Source organism: Balaenoptera musculus, chromosome 6 (genome assembly GCF_009873245.2).
Source record: "Balaenoptera musculus isolate JJ_BM4_2016_0621 chromosome 6, mBalMus1.pri.v3, whole genome shotgun sequence".
NCBI classification, from domain to species: domain Eukaryota; kingdom Metazoa; phylum Chordata; class Mammalia; order Artiodactyla; family Balaenopteridae; genus Balaenoptera; species Balaenoptera musculus.
In genome coordinates, this window is record NC_045790.1 from 60,497,978 (window position 1) to 60,519,738 (window position 21,761).

A 21,761-nucleotide genomic window follows, 5' to 3' on the forward strand; every position below is an offset into this window, starting at 1 on the left:
CAGTCTTTGGATGCACTTTGTTTTTGCCAGTGTAACATGACCTATATTCCAGATATTATCTAAGCAGCACAAAGTATAGTGTGACTAATTATTTCCTATGTGCTGAGTACACTTCAGGCCCAACACAGGGTTTTAAAGCAACCTAAGGTCGTAAGATCGATTTCGCTGAGTGATCTACTGTCCAGCTGGGTTGGCTATAACAGACCTCTTGTCACTTGGAGATGGTCTCCAGGCTGACCCAAGACCTTTGTTGCCCCTTAGTCAACAACTACTACTTGTTCAGTCGGTTATAGATCCAGCCAACTACACTATTATTCATCCCACGTTTTACCACTTTATACACAAGGTGTGTGCTGTGTGGGTCCTGGGCCTGTTTGCCGTTAGATCAATCCCTCAGTTTCTGCTCTATACGGCGGGAAGGCTGACTCCTGCAGGCTGTGTATCCCAGGCTCGTGACAGCCAACAGCAGGCATAGCGGGAAGACGGGAGAGTGAGCAGGAAGAAGGAGAATGAGTGTTTCTCCCCCACACTCTATGCTATAAGGCCTCTCCAGCAGCGGCCACAGCTCTTCCCTGGCTCCAGATACCCCTGGACAGGCCCACTTGGGTTCCACCCCTGGGCCCATAAACCCTGCCTTCCCCCTGTCCCTCCAGCCCAGCAGTGTGGTAGCAGCTTCCTGCTTTTGCTAATTGGTGATTTGCCTCCCTAGTCCCCATTTGGCTTCTCAGTCTGTTCCATCAAAAGAATTACTATTTTCTGATTTCAATTTCCATTGGTTTAAACGGTTTCTGTTATCCCAGTTGTCTCTATAATTTAAATGTTACTGGCAACTCTAGCATTTCTGAAATAAAGATAAGCTTTATTATCTTTACCATATGTTTTAGTACTATATTATCTTTACTACTGCACATAGTATTATCTGCTTTATCATCATAATGACCATAACTAAGGTGAAAAAATGTAGTTTTATATGCATTAATCTTAGAGAATCCTGGCAGGTTTCTAGTAGTCACTGAAAGAAATCTTCTAGGATGGCTCTCAATTGGTCTGTTAAATGGCCTGGGGAGGAACATCAGGTTAAATTCTCCCCTTCAAAATTCAGGATATTGTTTTCTTAACTCAAGGTTTCCTTATTCCCTTCAGTTTCCCCAAGGGAGAAAAGACACTGAGAGCAGATTTAGCCCCATTAGTAAGTTTTTTTAGCAAATGCTTTCTCTGGGCCTAGAGGCTAAAGGTACAGACATCATTTCACTACCGAGTTGCTTCTCTCGGGCTGAGTTGCTTCTCTCGGGCTGTTCTCCTCCCTATGCCCTCTGCCATCTGACTTCCCCTTTTAGGGTGAAGGCCATTTCTCTTGCGAGAGAAAATGGAAACTATGCTGCCGCCTTCCTCCACTTGTTGAAGTTGTACTCTATCTATCTTGGGCCTTTTTGTTGATTTAAAGTATGTCTGTAAGCCTCAGCCTGCTCAGGCCTTCAGGCTGGTTTGGCCCTTCTGTTCTTAGTACCTGCTCTGTGTCTCTCTGGGATCCTTGCTCAGGCCAGTTCTTAACCTGTGGGCTCAACCCCTGGCTTCTCAGGGCCTCTGTACTCTTTTCTTCAGTCATGCTCCCTGGCCTTCTTCTGACAGATTTCTAATTGCCTTGGGGTTGCAACCTGGCCTTTCAAAAACTGCAGCCTTCTGTTACTGTCTCTTCTAGACTCTCTAGCCATGCTACCTAGCATTTTTTCCCCTGTCCTTATGAAATCAGTTCTCTTTTCACTATATTTAGTATGAACTGTTGCCCAGACATCAAAGAAAATGCTATAAACCTATTTTCAAGGTGTATGCCAAAACTTAGGCATTTTAAGGACAAAGCACATCCTTCCTCTAGTCTTGTTCTATGTAAGCGCACCCTAAATGGGGTCCCAGATCTCCCCTGCTTCCTTCAGACACCCCTCATCTGGGTAGAATATCCTTAGGTGCTGGTCTTCAATCTTTTTTTTTTTTTTTTTTGCTTGCATTTCTCCTAAAACAATCGTGATGCAGGGTGCTCCTTCTCACATATTTATTAAGTTCATTCTTAGAATATATCATAGGTTTCTATATTGGAAAAATATATGATGTTTAGCCCTTTATAAACACATATTTTTAGTAAGGCAATTATTTCACTCTTTACAAATGCATCCAATGTCACCTAGAAATCAAAGAAGGTGTCTTTCATACACATCACCATCCATTGAAAAATACATACAAAAATTCTTCTCTAATGGTCAGAACTTTACATTGTTTCTTTTTATTCCTCGAATATCAGTTCCCATTCCACTTCTGCAGAATTTTATCCTAATGCAACATGTCTGAACACTCTTTTGGTGATTATCCTTTTGTTTCTTTGCAACAACAAAACATGTATAGCTATTGAAATTAAATTTTTTTTTCTTGTGACCATGAGGCTTTAAGTGTTCAAAGTTTTCTTCTGCATTGAAATCTAATTTCCATTATTACCAGTACATGTAAAATCAAAACATAAAATATTATGAATATTGATAATTATTAAACATAAAAAAGTTTACTGGAAATGTATCTTTTAATGGGATGGATGGGGCTCTCTTTTTCAATCTGTTCATGAATCTAAGGATGCATATGACTTATGGTTGGAATGAGACAAGGTTCAGCATCAATTCTATTTTTCATTTTTTGTAGCTATAAGAGCTAAGGAATCTTGCTCATATGAATGAGTAGGTAGGAATGGAAGAAGTTCGGTTATAGTAATATCATTTCATTCTTTGAAAGCCTTATGATTTATATGACAAAAAATTACTTTATTTTTTATTATCAGCTGTTAACTCTATTAGGGCCTCCTTCAATTTTGTTGAAAACAGAGAATTTGATACCTCCTGGTTTGCAGAAGGATTTGTTAGTCATTACAATTTGGTATGGTATCAGTATTTCCAATCATTCTTTTGTTTATCACTATGGAGGATTTTATACCTCAGGGCAATGCACTGTATTCATGATGGGTGAAAGGGAGGCTTTTTTATGAAGTGGGTAAAGCAAAAATAAAAGAGGAAGTGTTTTAGGAGAACCCCAAGAGCCTTGCCTGGAAGGCATATTCTCAGGCTCACTCAATTTGGGGAACGAGTACTTGGGGAAGATGAAGATCTAGAAACTAATTTCCTAAAACTGCCTATGCTATGCATCCCATAGAAAGTCTTTGTGATCCCATATACTCTAGCTGGAAAATCATTAAGGGTTTAAGGGTTTAAGGAATTAATTAACTAATTAATTAATTAAGGTTTGAGGAATAAATCTGTTCCTCACCTGATTCATCCCTGGTCTAGGTGAGGAAGCAGGCAGAGTGCCCTGGGACATCCCTCAGCCCAAGCGAGAAAGAGTGGAACTGGTACCAAATTGCCCAAAGACCCTAGGTGCATTATAACACTCAAATAGAGATCAACAAACATGGGGCAGTGATTTAGGGGTGCAGATACCCAAGTACACTAGGGGATTGTGAGGATGTAGAGCCCTCTCTCTTCCAGTTGATTGAACTCACACTAACTTCAATGCTCTGGAGTTCCTCCCAGTTGATGCCTGTTTGTAGGAAATGCAATAAAGATAGAAGGCAGTTACATCCAGCTAAGGGCTTTCCTGATGACTCACTATTAGTTGAGATGTAAGAGGGCACCATCCCTGCAGTAATTGAGGGTCTTTGATCCAAACCTCTGGGCACTCACCATATGCCAAGCACCATGATCAGTTCTCTATGTTCATTATCTCTTTTAATTTTTACAATAATCCTATGTGGTAGATGCTACTATTGCTATTCTTTTACAAATAAGAAAAATGTGAGATTAAGAGAGGTGAAATAACCTGCCCAAGGTCAGGTGAAAACAACATTCAACCTCGTGTCTAATTATTCTAGTTTGTCCTTCTTTATACCAGATCATAAAGTCACCCCATGGCTGTCAAGGTCAATGGTCTTTAGGGACCAAAATCCACAGACCCTCCAGAAGACAGAACATATCCTCTGAGTCTAATGTGTGGAATAGGGAGGGGACAGAGAAAAACTGGCATAGTTTAACTCAGACCAGTCAGCGAAGGCTGAAAAACATAAGCCAATGAACAGAGCTAAATCTATTCTTCTACAGTTGTTACATGTCTTTTCTCATATGACCTTTCCGAGAACAAACTACAACTTGAAGATTCTCTTCAGATTTAGGTTCTTGGCTCGTGTTGTGGTGGAGAGAGCCCTTAACCCAGAGGAACGGGGACAGCTATTGATTCACTGGCTCCCTCAGGCTACCCATTTCAATTCTCTGGACTTCAGCTGTTTCATGTGCAATAGATAAGGCTGGGACTAGAGTAGCATTTTCCAAACTTTTTAGACTATGACCCAGAGTGAGAAAAAAATTATCACACCACGAGCCAAGTTGCACACGCACGTGCGCACACACATACACACACCCCTCTGAAATAATTTGTGTTTCACAAAACAACACTAAGCCCTACTATGTGATGCCCTGATATATTCTATTCTATTCATTCAGTTCATTCATTTTATTGGTAAAAAACACCCACCTGGTTGCTACTCATTAAACTGATATTCTAATCTGTTAATGAGTGGCAAATCATGGTTTAAAAAACTCTGAACTCTGAAAGAGTAGTTTAATAGCAAGTCAGTATTGTTCCTGTGAATTAGGCAAAACTTATCTTTGGTACCCTCCCACCTTTCAGGGACTCATTTTCCTGGCTTTCTCTAGACCAGTTTTATTCCCTCTACCCCTATTTACCCTCACCTCCACTGATTTATACTCAGATATCAAAAAATATTTCTGAGCAGGTGCTTTTGTTTTCTCTGAGGTATCTCTGTCTCTTTATAGCCATCCTCCCAGTTTTGGCTTGAGCTTGTTACTTGCAGCTAATGCAGCTCCTGTGTTGGAGAGATGCCTCCATGTATTCCAGTCCCTGAAACTACTCACCTTTGACTTTCAGAGTCAGGTACTTGTAGTCCCAGGCAATCCCATAGATGATCAGGCAGCGGTACTGCCCTGCATCCCTCACTTGGACTTGGGGGATGTGGAACAAGGCCTTCCCCAGGGGCAGCTGCTCCTCCAGCAAAGTGGCTCTTTCACTGAGCAAGGTTGTATCATTTTCCACCTTTTGCAAACTGGCTTTTAAATCTCTGAGTTCCACATGACCTCCGGTGTCAAAATCACACTCCAAGGTCACATTGCCGCCGTAGTCTACCGTGTACATTTCCTTCGGGACCGTCACTGTGAATAAAGCTGAACAGAAAATAAGACATTCTCAAATTGTCTGCCTTCACATTTCAGTTCTGTACAGAGTGGGATCTGAGGAGACCCATCCCACCCCCATTTCCCAAGAGATACCTGTCATTATCTGGGCATTTGTGAAGGTTCCTTTCTCTCCTTTGCCCCATCCGTTCTGGGAAAGAGTAGAATTCCTGATCTGCTGCTCTGAGGTAGTTCTTGCCTCTCAACACTCCTCACCTGTGCAGCTGACTGCCTTCCTACCCCCTATTATCCACACTCATTTTCTTCATATGGGTCAAATTACATCATTCCCTGCCAAATTCTACCTCCTCTCACCGGTGATAGTAATAACTATCACCCACTGAGTTCTTACTAGGTGTTAGGCCTCTGCTAACACATGATCTCTTTTAGTCTCCCCAGGAAGCCAGTGACGTAGAGCTATCTTCTTTTTAGAAAATGAAACTGAGACACAGAAAGGTTAAGCAACTTGCTTAAGATTGCACAGCCAGGATCAGACTCAGGTATTGTTAAGTTCAAGCGCTCTTAACCACCACATCATACAAGTCTACTGTAGAAGCATCTTTTCTATCAATAAGAGGAAAGAAAGAATGGAACGAATACTTAGTGTATACCTACTATGTGCCAGCCACTGTTCTAGGCTGTTTATAACTATATCATTGGGACTTCCCTGGTGGTCCAGTGGTTAAGACTCCATGCTCCCAAGGCAGGGGGCCTGGGTTCGACCCTGCATGCCTCAACTAAGAGCCCGCATGCCGCAACTAAAAAGATCCCACATGCAGCAACGAAGATCCCGAGTGCTGCAACTAAGACCCGGAGCAGCAAAATAAATAAATAAATAAATAAATGTTTTTTAAAAAACCTATGTCATTTAATACTGAAAATACAAGCATGAAACATGTATTATCATTACTGTTTTATAGTTGAGGAAACTGGGTCAAAGAGGTTTGCTCCAGGATGTACAGTTAGTAAAGTTAAAATTCAGAGCTAGTCAGATGGTTGACTTCAAAATCTGTAGTCTTTGAAACAGTATTTCCCAAAATGTGAGGCACATACTTCTAAAAGTATGCAAAATGATTTTAGATACGGCAGAATCAAGGCCCAAAGGGAGTTGGATTATTCAGAGAGGAATTTATTCCCTCTTCAATTCTATTTCAATCCTTCAAATTACATATAATTTGCAACAAGACTCTCACATCTCTAACAATGGTTATTTTTCTTTTTCTTTTCTTTATTTAGTTTTTATTTTTGGCTGCTTTGGGTCTTCGTTGCTGTGCGTGGGCTTTCTCTAGTTGTGGCGAGTGGGTGCTATTCTTTGTTGCGGTGCATGGGCTGCTCATTGCGGTGGCTTCTCTTGTTGCAGAGCGAGGGCTCTAGGTGCATGGGCTTCAGTAGTTGTGGCACACGGGCTCAGTAGTTGTGGCTCACGGGCTCTAGAGCGCAGGCTCAGTAGTTGTGGCCCATGGGCTTAGTTACTCTGCGGCATGTAGGATCTTCCCAGGCCAGGGCTCAAACCCGTGTCCCCTGCCTTGTCAGGTGGATTCTTAACCACTGCGCCACCAGGGAAGCCCTATTTTTCCTTTTAATAAAACAACAAAAAATTAAAAAAAAAAAACAAAAAAAAAAACAACAAGCTCTCAGGCAGATATTATTATCTGGGTAGAATTTAACAGCACCACTTTACTTTCATTGCATTTATTTTTGCTCATATCCTCTATTTACCTGTACCAGTGATACTGGTTTTCCATTTACCACAAGGGTAGATTGTTTTGTTCAAAAAATAAAAGCTCAGTTGATTTAGATAATTCTATAAAAACAATAGCACAAAGAGTAGTCAAACATGGCAAAACTAATGAAAGTAGTGTATGCATGAATAAAGTGTGATAAATTGTACAAAATTATGCTGTTTCCATTATTAATGAATGGATAGTCATTAAGACTGAGTGTAAGATCTCGAAGTAGCTTCTGAATTGTGACAGAAGATTAGATCAAATTATGTTCAGTAGAGCTTACTTCATTAAGCCATTCATTTAATCAGTCAAAACATCCACTTAACAAATATTTGGGGATGGCTTCTAAGAATACGCTATTTGAGTGGTTGTTTCCACATAAAACGTGGTATGGAAAGAGCTTGGGATTTAGTGACAGATGGACCTGGGTTCAAATTTTGACTGTATCAGGATTATAAGCCCTTTGATCTTGATCATGCCATTTAAACTCTGTGAGTCTCAGCCTCTTTATCTGTAAAGGTCGAAGATAACATCTACCTGTCAGCATTGTGGGGAAAACTAGACAAAATGGCACATGTGAAGTGTCTTATTTTGGCAGGTAGTCAGCAAACTTTCTTTTGTACAATGTTTTAATTCTTCAGAAAGTGGTATTCTGACCACCCTGGATAACAGATTTCACAGTATAAATAGTTTGGGGGTTTTCTGTTGCTTGAATGATTCACATCACAATTCTCTTCTGACTGGAGGTTTTCCTCTTACCATCCTGCAAATCTTTGAAGGCAGTGACCAGGTTGAATTTGCTTTGGCATCTCCAGTGCCTAACACATACTAAATTCCAGTTAAGGGTTTAACGTAAAATGACAAAAAGGGGGAGAGGGAAAACAAAAGGATGAGCCTCCCCATATTCACTTTTTCTTTCCTCTCATCAAACAGCAAATTGCCCCAAATTGCACAAACTGGCATTCTTAATCACCACCCAGCACACGTGAGAGTGTAGTGCACACACTTGAGTTTTTATCAAAAATGAATGACGGGCTTATATCTTGCCTCCAACCCCTGTTTTAACCACAACTAGAACATTAGCGTGCCTTTCTGACAGAGATCTATGATACAAAAAGGAGTTCACAGCTGCCTGGTATTCTTTTGCGCAGGATGGGGGTGGGGGCAGGCTATAATGTGAGTGCTTCTGTGTAAAACAATGCCAATTCAGCATTTGCTTGGCCAGGTTGAGAAGACTCTGGGACGATACATGTGAGAAAAGATGCCCTGCTTCCGAATTTCCCGCATGATTCCATTTTGTGGAATCCCCTGAACACTTGTAATAACTCTCACCGGAGTCTCCATAATAGGATACTCTTTAAAGTAGATTCCTTTATGATTAGAATCATCTCCAAATACTTGAGTTATTAAGTCCCCTTATAATTAAAACAGAGCTGCCTGATACCAAATCCACTCTGCCCTGGAGAATAATATTTATTTATTCATTCATCAAATATGTATTAACCATATTCTATGCATCAGGTTCAGAAATTTACACTACTTTTACTCTCCTCATAGTACTTCCTTCTCTTATTTTATTACACATGATATAACAAGAAACAGGGAAGAGAAATGGGGCTTGCAGGGAAGGTTAATTGCTGAGCCTGAGATTTAACAAGAATCAGAGGACTTTGGGTGTAGTCTCTATTGAATTTATTTAGCAGATTTATTTACCACACTTACACTTTCTTCTCATGAGAGAGGGAACGCCTCTAACTTCCTCTGGAACTCCCCATAGCATACAGCAGAACTCCCCTCTTCACTGTCTGGGCCTTTGAAAAAAAATCAATTTTCTGCTTGCTTTTCCCCTCTGCCTTGTGCAGAGTGTGTGTGTATATACAGAGGTTGGAAGCATAAAGTATGCTACCTCTCAGGCAGGTGACATTTTCCATCTAATGTTCACAAGAGGAAAGAGCAATTGGCAAAGATGAATCACATATCTGAGTCGCTCAGAATAACTTGAAGATTAATTGTTAGTTGGTCTATTTTGCCCCAACTAAAGCTTCTAAGACATGCAAAGCTTTGAGCTTGATAACTTTGAGCTTGATACAAAATGACGAGTTTAGGAAATGCAATACTAAAATATTCTTACTTATTGTAAATTACAGAGGAAATCAGAACACTCTTGCAAGCAATTCTCTGAAGAGGTTTTTCTCGAGCTTGGCTGCACATTAGAATCACTAATGAGAGGGCCTCAACCTTGCATCATAAGGATCACCTGGGAAGCTTTGAAAACACACTAGGGCTTCCCTGGTGGCGCAGTGGTTGGGAGTCTGCCTGCCAGTGCAGGGGACGCGGGTTCGGGCCCTGGTCTGGGGGGATCCCGCGTGCGGTGGAGCGGCTGGGCCCGTGGGCCACAACTGCTGAGCCTGAGCGTCTGGAGCCTCTGCTCCGCAGCGGGAGGGGCCGCGATGGTGGGAGGCCCGCGCACCGCGATAAAGAGTGGCCCCCGCTGGCCGCAGCTGGGGGAGGCCCTCGCGCGGAGGCGGGGACCCAACACAGCCAAAAATAAAAATAATAAATAAATAATAAATTTTTTAAAAAAATAAAAAAAAAAAAAACACACTAATGCTCAAACCCCACTTTGGATCCTCTAAAATTAAATTCTAATTATTTTGTGAGCCCAGCATCAATTAAAAAAAAAATGTCCCTAGGAGCTTCTAATGTGCAGGGAGCATTGAGAAACCATTGGCTGGACAAATAAAACACCTGCACTTGCAAACATTTTTTACCATCCTGCCATCCAAAGTGTTGTCCTCAGTTTTCCCTGGGAGCTAGTTAGGAATGCAGAATCTCAGCCCATGCCCTGGACCTAGAGAAGCAGAATCTGCATTTTAACAAGGTTGGGGTGATTCACATGCACATTGACATTTGAGAAACAGAGTTGTAACATTGGTTTACATTTGGACTGTGACTGGGAAGTAGAGTAAAAGATAACATTTATTAAACTCAATGAACCAGATACTGGGCTAAACTGTACATCACCATTTCATGTTCCCAAAACTCTGCAAGGTAGAAGTCACTACCCCTATTTTACAGATGGGGAAACTGAGGCTTAAAGAAATGATACAACTCGCCCAAAGTAAAAAAGTGGGAGCTCATGGAGTTGGAATTCAAATTCATATCTCTGTGTGTTGAAAGCTTATACTTCTAACAGATAGGACTATGTATCTACTGGCATGTGTATACTACATACATGAATGAAATAGATATACTTTTCAGCTTTATAATAAGGAAAAGACATTTGTTTTCTATTTCATATGTCACATGGTTATTAAATTAAACTTCAACCTAGCATTGAACTCCTGATGTCATCAAAGGAGAAAACTGGAAAGTTTCCACAACTGCAAATTAAGCCAAAAAAACATTCATTTGGTCATCTTGACTAAATTAAAGGGCAAAGGACTTGGCCAGAGCATGAAAAATTAATACATGCACGTTCTTTAGACAGATTAAAATAGCTGGCTTGAGTAATGCTGGAGCCTTTTTTAAAGTTCTTGGGGGAAGTTCGCCTTTTATTTGCAGTCAGGGCACCAATGGAGTCAGACCTGTCACATCTCCAGGAAACACAAAACAATTTATTTGCATTACCTCCCAAGACAGCTTCCTCTTTAAGCTCATTTTATACCTTTTTTCCCATTAACAACAGAAGCTTAAGTGTTTACAGACTTCTTAAGGTATTTGAAAGGCGAGGATGGGTGTAGGCAGGGAGGGGAGGGGGGACTGCTTTACACAGCCAGCCTTCAGAAAGCTCTAGTTCCTGGTTTAGAATAGATGCTGCTCTGGTCACTTGACGCATGCACTCCTCTTAGCAGGAATGCTGCATGAGACATCTTGTCTATTAGAAATCCCTTCCGCAACCTGATTCTTCTGCTTTCTATACCTCAGGGGTCAGCAGATATAGTTTTGGAGGTCAGCTATAGGCTAAGTGGAGTGACCCAGGGTGTGGTCCCTGCCCTAGAGTGACCTCAAGCATCACCCTGGTCATGTGCTTCCTGGGTTTTATTCTTCTCTGGTAGATGAAGAAAGAAGGAAACATCAATGAAAGACATAAGACTGGGGTTACTTTTTCCTTCAAGACATGACAAAGTACAAAAATAAATATTTCCCCTTAAATGTGTCTGGGTAACAAGATGTCCTTAGGTTTTGAAATGAAAATATAAGAAAAAAATTGAACTACAACACTACAGTAATAAAAGAGTGAGTGATATAAGTGAAAGGATATACAGATAGATCAATAGAACAGAACAGAGGGTCCAGAAAAAGACCCACACAAATATGGCCAATTGATTTTTTACAAAGGTGCAAAGGCAATCAATGGAGAAAACATAGTCTTTTCAGTAAATGAACAAACGGGGCTGGAGCAACCACATGCAAAAAAAAAAAAAAAAAGCCCCAACCTATACTTCATACTATACAAAAATCAACTCAAGATGGATGGTCAACCTAAATGTAAAATGTACAACTATAAAATATTTAGAAGAAAACATAGAAGAAAATCTTTCATGTCTTGGGTTAGGCAAAGAGTTATTAGATATGACAGTCCATCAAAGAAAAAATTTGATAAATTGGATATCTCCAAAATTAAAATCTTTCCTCTGCAAAAGACACTGTTAAGAGAATGAGAGGGACTTCCCTGGTGATCCAGTGGTAAAGAACCCGTCTTCCAATGCAGGGGACGAGGGTTCGATCCCTGGTTGGGAAACTAAGATCCCACATGCCTCGGGGCAACTGAGCCCGCGCACCATAACTACTGAGCTCACGTGCCTCAATGAAAGAGCCTGCATGCCACAAACTACAGAGCCCACGCGCCCTAGAGCCTGTGTGCCACAGCTAGAGAGAAGCCCACTCCCCGCAACAAAAGATCCCACATGCCTCAGCGAAGATCCTGCTGCCACAACTAAGACCCAACACAGCCAAAAAAAAAAAAAAAAAAAAGAGAATGAGAAGATGAGCTACAGACTGGGAGAAAATATTTGTATATCACATATCTGATAAAGAATTTGTATCCAGAATATATAAAGAACTCTCAAAACTGAACAATAAGAAAATAACCCAATTAATAACGGTCAAATGATTTGATATGCCCTTCACCTAAGAAGATATATGAATGGGCAATAGGCACATGAAAATATGTTTATCCTCACTAGGTACTAGGGAAACGAAAAATGACAATGTCAATACCAAGGGCTGTCAAGGATGTGGAACAGTTGGAACTCTCATACTTTGCTGGAGGGAATGCAAAAACAGTACAGATTCTAAGAACGGTTTGATGGTTTCTTATAAAGTTAAATATGTACTTACCATATGACTCAGCAATCCCACTCCTAGGTATTCACCTAAGTGAAATGAAAACCTATGCTTCCACAAAAACCTATATACAAATGTTTATAGCAACTTTATTTATAATTGCCAAAAATAGGAAACAACCCAAAAGTCCCTCAAGTGGGAAATGAATAAACAAAATGTGGTATGTACATACAGAGTAATACTACTCAACAACAAAAAGGAATGAACTATTGATTCATATAACAATATGGAAAAATTTCAAATGCATTATGCTAAGCGAAAGAAGCCAGACAAAAAGAATATCTAATAAATGATCCCATTTATATGACACTCTGGAAGAGTTACAACGACAGGATAGAGAATAGATCGGTGAGTACCTGGGCTTAAAAGTTGGGGGAGGGCTTTTGTTTGGTGATAGAACTGTTCAGGATCTTGATTGTGATGGTGGCTATATGACTATGTGTTTGTCAAAACTCATAGACGCTTTTATAAAAAAGAGTAAAATTTTACTGTATGTCAATTTAAAAATAAATATTTAAAAAGTGAAATGAAAATATTTTCCAATAGCTTTTCACTTCAATCTTTAAATTATTTTATAGATAACATGGTAGAGCATCCACAGAGCATTCAAGTAAGGAAAGAGTTAATTTTGCCTGTCTCTAAAAATCCCAGCAGGGCAGGGTCTCTTAGAAAGGAAATATCAAGTGTTCCTTTAGCTGCCACTGCAAAGGCAGGGCTGGAGTAAGCAGAATATTGGGGTGTTCTCCAAGGATGGCCCCAAGTCAGTGTCTCTAGTGCCAGACCAGGCTGAGCAGCCCAAGGGAGGGGGAGGAACGTGACTGGGATCACCTGGAAGGGAGGGAAAAGCTCTTCAAAAAGTTATCAGTGCCAAAGAAGGCATTCTTTCTCAATGAAAGGCAGAATGTTGGATGACTTCCCATGGGATCGGGGCTGTTATCATAGAGGACCTAATCCCCTTTGTCCACCTCTGTCCTCCTCTCTTACCTACTGGCGTTCACCCACTATAATGCACTCATGGTCCTGACTGCATACGTGAATAGTCTAAACTACCTTCCCCAGGAAAGCAAAACTCTGAAATTGCTTTCCTCCTTGCTACCCACACCCTCCAGTAGAATATCTTTCTTCAAAATCCAAAGGCATAGCTTTAAGGTTCATTATTCATTTAGATGCAAGGAAGACTCTGAGTTTCCAATTCAAATAATCCACATTAATGTGTGAATGACCAATGGCTGCTACTGTTGCTTTTTAAAAGAGGAGGTGTCCCCCTGACCTTTGTCTCCTCACTGTCCCTGACAGAAGAAAAAAGGACAGCTTCTTGGCATCTCACCTTTCAGGACACTCAACCCATGCCCTCTTGTGTCAGTTCCGAGGTGCATGGCCTGAATGGTCCTGTCTTCTTGTTTCTACCTTTACTGGAAAGTGGGGATAGATGGACCAATATTCTTAGTCCCTGTTTCTGTAAGACAGGGACATAGGTATGCACATGCCACACTGGGCACCATTCTTTTGGCTGTGCTTATAATAGCTGGTAATCACACTTCCTCTTAAAGAAAGCCTTCAGCTCAAGGACTACATTCTCATCCTTGGCTTCAGCTAGGAGTCATCACCTGTTCCTCTTTCTCAGGCCCCTCACTTTGACCTTTCTTACCTGCTGTCTGATGAAGCAGCATTCCGAGGCTCAAAATTATTAGCAGGAGGAGGAACATGTTCTGTACCGGATCTGAAACAGACAATTGAAAGTCTCAGAGCCTTCTGCAGATTTTTTTTTTTCTGGGTCTCATGATTTGGTCATTTGCTCACTTCTGAAAACAGGGAAATGACTGGTAAACAAATCTTTTGGGGAGGCAGTGGACCATGGTGGAGCAGAGCTGGGAAGAGAAGTTAAAGGGTGATTGCCTAAAGGAGAGGAGAGATGGGGTAAGAAGAAGCGAGGCACCCTTTATCGATCCAAATTAGAAGCTCATATGAACCAGTGCTCATGAGTTACCCACACAGCTGGTTATCTGTACCTCTTTGTTTCTTCCATAGTTTCAGTGTAGGCCCTTGAAAACCAGTCTTGTTCATCAGATGAATAATGCACATCATCTTTTCCAGCTGGGCTGGAACTCTGTGAGTTGGACACTCGGTGCTCAATAGAACAGAGCTGGATTCTCAATAAATACTTGCTAGTTGACTGAGCAGGTAAAGTTGTCAAGCTCTTTAGAGTGCTGTGATCCAGTGTGCCCATCACTTGAACTACCTGTTATAAGAGGTGCAGACAGGGATTGCAGAGAACTGCAGACCCAACTGAGTGGGTGCCAAACCTTAGTCCTGCTTCACCTCTCATGCTTCCACTTTTGCTCACAAACTTTCCCACCCAAGGACTTCTCACGGTTGAAGGCAAAAGGGATAGGGTATACCACTGTCAGCTTTTTTTGTCCTCAAAGAGGCTTTCAAAATTTTATTAGCCATGGAACCATTTCTTCAAGGGGAATCAATTGGAGCCATACATCTAAATCAGGTAAAAGCAGAGCTGCTCTGAGTACAATGGAAAGCCAGTAGAGGATTTGGATCAGGAGAATGACATGATCTCATTTACATTTTTAAAAGAGGATTCAGTTTTGGTGTAGACAATAGACTACTGTTGTGAAGGAGAGTGGGATGGGCAAGATTGAAAGCAGAAAGATCAGTAAGAAATGTTTTCTCAGAGATGATAATAGTTTGGACCAGAGTGGTGGGGCTAGTGGAGGTGAGAAGGGGTCTGTTGAAGGTTTTTTATATTTATACATTTTTTAAATGTATTAAAATTGGTCCCTTAAATTTATTAAATTTTTTAATATCTTTATTGGAGTATAATTGACATACAATAGAGGATTATGTGTGTGTGTATACATATATATTTAAGACACAGATGATTCAGTGGTTTTTAGTATATTCTTCAGAATTGTGCAACCCACACCACTGTCTAATTTTGGATCATTTTCATCACTGCAAAAAGGAACCCAATACCCATTAGCAGAAACCCCCCAATTCTTCTTCCCTCTCCCTCCAGTCCCTGGCATTCACTCATCTCCTTTCTGTCTCTATCAATTTGCTTATTCTGGATATTTTATATAAATGGAATCATACAATATGGTCTTGTGGTCTTTTGTGTATAGCTTCTTTCACTGAGCATATTATTTTCAAAACTCATCTGTATTGTAACACATTACCAATACTTCATTCCTTTCTATGACTGAATAATACTCCATTGTATGAACACATCACATCTTTCTTATCCATTCATCAGTTGATGGACATGTGAGTTGTTTCCACTTGTTGGCTATTATGAGTAATGCTACTATGACATTCATGTACAAGTTTTTGTGTAGACATGTTTCCAAATCACTTGATTATATATGTAGGAGTGGAATTGATCAGTTAAATGGTAACTCTATATTTAACTTTTTGAGAAACTGCCGAACTGTTTATCAAATATATGATTTGCAATTACTTTCTCCTATTCTGTGATTGTATTTTCAGTTTCTTGGTAGTGTTCTTTGAAGCACAAATGTTTTAACTGTAAAGTACAAATTAATTTAATTTTGATGAAGGCCAGTTCATCTGTTTTCTCTTTTAATTGCTTGTGCTTTAGGTGTCATCTCTAAGAAAACATTGCCTAATCCAAGGTCACAAAGATTTACGTCTATGTTTTCTTTTGAGAATTTTATAGCTTTAGTTCTTATATTTAGGTCTTTGATCAAGTTTGAGTTAATTTTTGTGTACGGTGTGAGGTAAGGCTCCAGATTCATTGATTTGCACATGGACATCCAGTTGACTCTGCATAGTTTGTTTAAAGGAGTATTCCTTCTCCATTGAATTGTCATAGCACCCTCACCAAAAATCAATTGACATTAAATGTATGGGCTTAGTTCTAGAATCTCAATTCTATTCCATTGAACTATATGTCTATCCTATGTCAGTATCACAGATTGTTGATTACGTGGAAGCTTTGTGGTAAGTTTTGAAATCGGGAAATGTGAATCTTCCAACTTGTTTTTCTTTTTTTAAGACTTTGTGTGTGTGTGTGTGTGTGTGTGTGTGGCTATTCTTGCTCCCTTGCATTTCCATGTGAATTTTAGGATCAACTTGTCTATTTCCACATAAAAAAAGCAGCTGGAATTTTGATAGGGATTGTACTGAATCTGTAGATCCATAGGGGAATATAGCCATCTTTATAATATTAAGTCTTCTAATCCATGAATGCGGCATGCCTTTCCATTTATTTAAGTTTTCTATATTCTCAAGAAGATTTGATGGGAATTGCTGACAGGTTGGAAATGTAGTTTGACAAAAGTAAAGAAATCCAGGAAAATTTCTAGGTTCGGGGCTTGAGTCACTAGGGCAATGGAGATACTATTTATTAAAAAGGAGAAGACTAAGAATGAAGCAGATTAGGGAGCAGAAATCAAAAATTGTATTTGGAATATGTTTGGTTTGAGATGTCTATTAGACATTCAAGTAAAGATGTTTAGTAGGTGGTTGGACAACTGGTGGTCCAAAGTTTGGGGCAGAGATATAAATTTGGGAGTCATCAATGCATAAGTGTTACTTAAAGCCATGGTGTTGCATGGTATCACCTAAAGAGAGCTAGAGAAGAGAAGGTGTCAAAGGACTGAGATATGGGGCATTCCAACATTTATGGTCTTTGAGAGGGAGGGTACTAGCAAAGAAGATTGAGAGAAGGGATATAAAGGCAAATTAACCATCTCTTTTATTTTATGTATTCTGATGCTTTGACATCTGGAATCTTGCTGACTTTAGAGAGACTGCCCCCTCAGGATTAGCCAATTCCTAGAGACAGTAAACAACTGTCCCCTGAGTGTGCCTTTCATATGCAAACCAACCAGTCCAGAGCCCTACCTCCAATCACCTCGTTATTGGGCTCTCACTCTCTGGGTCACTATCTATTTGCCCTAATCACCCTAGGGCCAGATACCAGATACCCCTATGCCCCCAGAGTCTGCTGAAATTATACAAACTAGCCCCATTCCTTCCTGTGGAAGCCACAGTAGAGGCTCCTGCCCACTTTTCCCCCTCTCCCTCTGCCTCCTGTGTGACCCTGGTATTTGCCTGTATGGCCCACTATGGTGTGGCATGCCCCTTTCTCTTGGGGTCTGTGAGTATAACAAACTATTTTTTCAATGGCAGTCACCTCCTGATCTGTTGGCCTCACCATTCCTAAATAATAATAAAATAATAGATATAATAATAAATAAAATAATAGTAATAAATAATAATAAAACCTAGAGTTTAAAACATAGTGCTGGAAGTAGGGAGTGATCAGTTGAGCCAAATGTTTCTGAGAACTGGATTTAGCAGTATGAAGGTCATGGATGACCCTGAATAAACACAGTATCAGTAGATCTGGTACAGATAAAAATAGGAAATAAGGAAGTGGAGACAACAGAATATAGGCAACTTGTTAGAGAATAGTGCTATAAAAGGGGGCAGAGACATGAGGCAGTAGCTAGAAGTGAATGCAAGGTTCACAGTGGGCTGTATTCTTGTTTTTTAGTTTAGAGAGGGAAATATTACAGAAGATAACAACTAGGAACAGAATCTAGTGCTTTCTACCAGGAAATGCTCAAGACACACCTTAGCTAGACTTGAAAACCCTCTTCCTTACTGAAAATGCAAATATATCCAGAAAAGATACCATTTTAAGCTGCACCTGCAGCCTAGCACTTGCCCAGCATTTTTTTTTTTTCCTAGAGTACAAAAGGATAGCATGCAACATGCAGTTCTGGCAACAGAAAGGACTCCTGGTTCACCCATCACTCGTTTTAACTTCCCCTTCTTCCCTGCCCATCCAAGGGGACTTTCCTTGCACACTGTCTCCTTGAGTCAACTGAGAGACAAACACTGTCATAAAGGTACTTTCCAACTAGCAGCCTTCTTTCTCCTAGGGATAAAGTGCCCCATGCAATGGTGAAGAGCTCAGGTTCTAATGTCAGACACATCTGAGTTCAAATTCTGAGTCTACAAATTATTAGCCTCTAAGACCTTAGACAGTTTATGAAAACTTTTTGTGTCCCATTTCCCTAAAGTGCCAATAATAATAACTCCCACTTCAAGCCGGAATCCTGGGGGCGTCATCTTAAACCTACACATCGCTCATCTTGCACATTCAGTCCATCCCCTAGTCCTATTAATTCTACTTCCTGGATACTTCTTGGATGATGCCTCTTGTTCCCAACACCCTACTGCCATCACCTTAATTCAGCTTCTCGTCATTTCTCCTTACACCATAGCAGAGCCTCCTCACTGCCATTTTTACCTCCTAGTCTTGTTTCCTTCTGCTCCATCCTTCTCTTGTCATCACAAACCTTGGCGTCATCCTTGACTCCTGTCTTCTCTCACCAGCATCTGATTCATTAACACATCCTATAGGCCCTTCTTTCAAATATATCCAGAATCTGACCATGTCTCACTGCTTCCATATCAACCTAAGCCATTATCGTGTCTTTTGGTGATTCTAACCTTGCCTTCCTACAGTTGATTCTCAACACAGGAGCCAGAGTGATTCTTTAAAAATGTAAGTCAAAGTAGGTCTGCTCAAAACCTTTTGATGGCTCAATATTTCACTGAGAATAAACTCCTAAGTCTCTCCAGTAACCCAGGTAATAGGGGCCTCTGTCTTGAGTCCCCCTGCCATGCTTTAGATGAGCGCACTGTAGCCGTGCCCCTCCCTGCAGTGTGAGGTGTTTGCTGGGTTGAGAGGTGTCATCTGGACCTCTTGACCTCCCCCCACTACCCATTATAATCTGGGTCCTTGGGATGCTGGAATTCATTGCCCAAATGGCCCTAAGCCCACTTCCAGGCCTGTGTAGTGTCTTCCCCAAATCCATCCCTTCAAGCGTGGATCCTGCTGCCAGTGTGCCTGTCCCTACACCTGGATGCTTTCTTTGCTCTTTCTGGTGAGACTGCCTTATGCAAAAAACTGCAACAGCACCACCCCTCCAGCATTCCCAATTCTCCTTGTCTGTCTTTCTTTTCCAAAACTTTCATTACCATCTAACTTACCATATAGTGTACTTGTTTATTATATTATTACCTGTCATCTTCCATTAGAATATAATCACTCAAAGGACAGGGATCGTTGTCTGTTTGCTTACTACTATGACTTCAGCCCCAGAACAGAGTCTGGCAATAAGTAGGCACTTGGTTAATATTTGTTGGATGAACTATCTCTTTACCTAGCAGGCAGAACAATCTCTTGAATACTGAATAATCAAATCTGACCATGTCACTCCTGCTTAAAAGACTTCAACAACTCCCACTATTTGCAAGGTGAAGTTCTCCTTTAGTGTGGCCTACAAAACCTTCCCTGATCTGGCACCTCCTGCCTTGGCCACAGAGAAACACATGTGCTTTCCATGACTAGGACCTCACAGGTGCTTTGAGAAGTCTAATCTCACACCTAATCTCATCTTATTTTTTCTAATCTTATTTTTCTTCTATCTCAATTTCTTCATGAGCTTAAAAAATTGTATTGCATCATAAATAACTCCTTAAGTGGCCTTACATTTCATGCATTCAACAGAAGTGGATAAGTCTTTTCTAACTGCCTTAGTCTATTTCTTCTGCCTCAATTGTATCTGCTACTCACCTCTAGTGTAAGTACTTAGCTCATTGCTGGTATGCTGATTTATTACACTTCTGTTTTCCAGGCTAGAATAGGAGCTCTTTGTACAGTCATCCCTTGGTATCTGCAGGATATTGGTTCCAGGATCCTCTGTGGATACCAAAATCCACAGATGCTCAAGTCCCTCATGTAAAATGGCATAACATAGTCGGCCATATATGTAGGGTTGCAGAACCCTTCAGATACGGAGAGTGGACTGCACTTGATTAGGTCCTTATAACTGTGTGCTGAATGGACAAGTGAATGAGTGATTGCGTGCATGACAATTTAGCATCATACTCAGGAACCTGAGATCACTGGCTCCCACTTGACTCCACTCTATCAGAGAAACAGAAACCTTAACTTGGTTGTTTATTTTGGCCGCAAATAAGAACTTTCCATCGAATGGAGCCACTCACAACACAATGGGCCACTAATGGGGTGGGGAGGCATCATCCCTGGTATTGTTTAAGCAAAGGGTGCATGTTGAAGCAAGAGTTTCTACAAGAGGTGGAAGGTGATCCCTTTTTAACAGCAAGATTATTTACAAGATTATCTCCCAGAAGAATGTCTCCACAGGTATCTCAAGCCCCTCACCAACCTCTCTCAAAAGACTAGGCTATCTGGATAAGACCTCTGCCCTCTGGGTTCCTTAGGAAAACCACATTTTCTGAAAGAGCAGGTTCTTGAAGCCTTTAATATTGGGGAAGTATGAACTCTTTCATACTCTGACAGGCAAGGCCTGAAAGAATTTACTTAGAACTTACGGAGTGCATTGCCAAAATTAATTAACTCAGTGTATCATTTACAGAGTGTCCATGTGTAAGGCACTCCTTTGGCCAAATGAGCATTGTGACGACTCTTCTCCACAATACAATGAACATGTTCAAACAACCACATCTCTCTCTAGCCTCCCCTTTTAAAATTCACCTTTGTTTTGGATATAAATATCTTATTGTCTATGCCTGGTCAGCTGTTCATTTTCATCTTAATTGTATATTCCTTATGTACATGTTTGGTTTTGCTAGCTTTTCCATCAAGCAGAGGGTGCTCATTGTAGCTATCTTTATATCAGGCAGGCTGGCCTCTAATGAATACTTTGGAATGTGAATGGAAAAAAGTAGTTTTTAATCAAATGATCAGTTTAGCTGAATTTCTTAATTTCTGGATAATTCTTAATGAATTTATGGGTAATTCTTGATAATTCTGCCTATGAACATGTTATAGTATTGCAGTTGAGGGCAAATCATTACCTAAAATGGAACAGAATGGCATAGGATAAGCTTCAAGAACTTTTTCTGGTGGCTCCAGGAGTCAAGAAGGGCCCTCTCAGTCAGGAGATGATCAAGCTTGAGAGTGAGAAGAAGTGAAAGCTACTCTTTTTAGATTTGTGCAAAGTCCTGCTCAAATTGCTGCCCCCTTGGCTCTCACCCAGGCCACTAAAAAAGCTGCTTCTCTTGGTGGTGTGGTGGAAGCAGCAGCTCTGAGCTAGGCATCAGGAGACAGGAGTTCCAGTCTTTGCTCTGCCCCTGCTGCCTTAGGAACTCACTCGCCACTCTCTACAAAAGAAGGGGTGAACTAGGTGACTTCCAAGGTCCCTTCTATGTACCATCTATGCAACTAACAACCAATTTCTACCATTTTGTTTCATCATGTTAGGTAATACTCAAGTGTGTAACATATCAAGATTTTTGATGAACCGTGAACATTTTAATATTTTTGATATTAAAGTGTGATTCCATTTCTAACTACCACAAGTATTATTGG

The 21,761-nt window shown here is 40.7% G+C and overlaps 1 protein-coding gene across 1 annotated transcript in view; it reads right to left on the reverse strand.

Annotated features, from left to right (window-relative positions):
- PDCD1LG2 (programmed cell death 1 ligand 2) overlaps positions 1 to 21,761 on the reverse strand; it is a 57,126-nt gene that overhangs the window by 30,386 nt on the left and 4,979 nt on the right. Inside the window, exons 2-3 of the mRNA XM_036856333.1 lie at positions 13,998 to 14,069; positions 4,959 to 5,264 (exon numbers count right to left, since the gene is read on the reverse strand). Of these exons, the coding sequence (XP_036712228.1) occupies positions 4,959 to 5,264; positions 13,998 to 14,055 (364 nt within the window). The 5' untranslated portion in view covers positions 14,056 to 14,069. The remainder of the gene's footprint in view (positions 1 to 4,958; positions 5,265 to 13,997; positions 14,070 to 21,761) is intronic.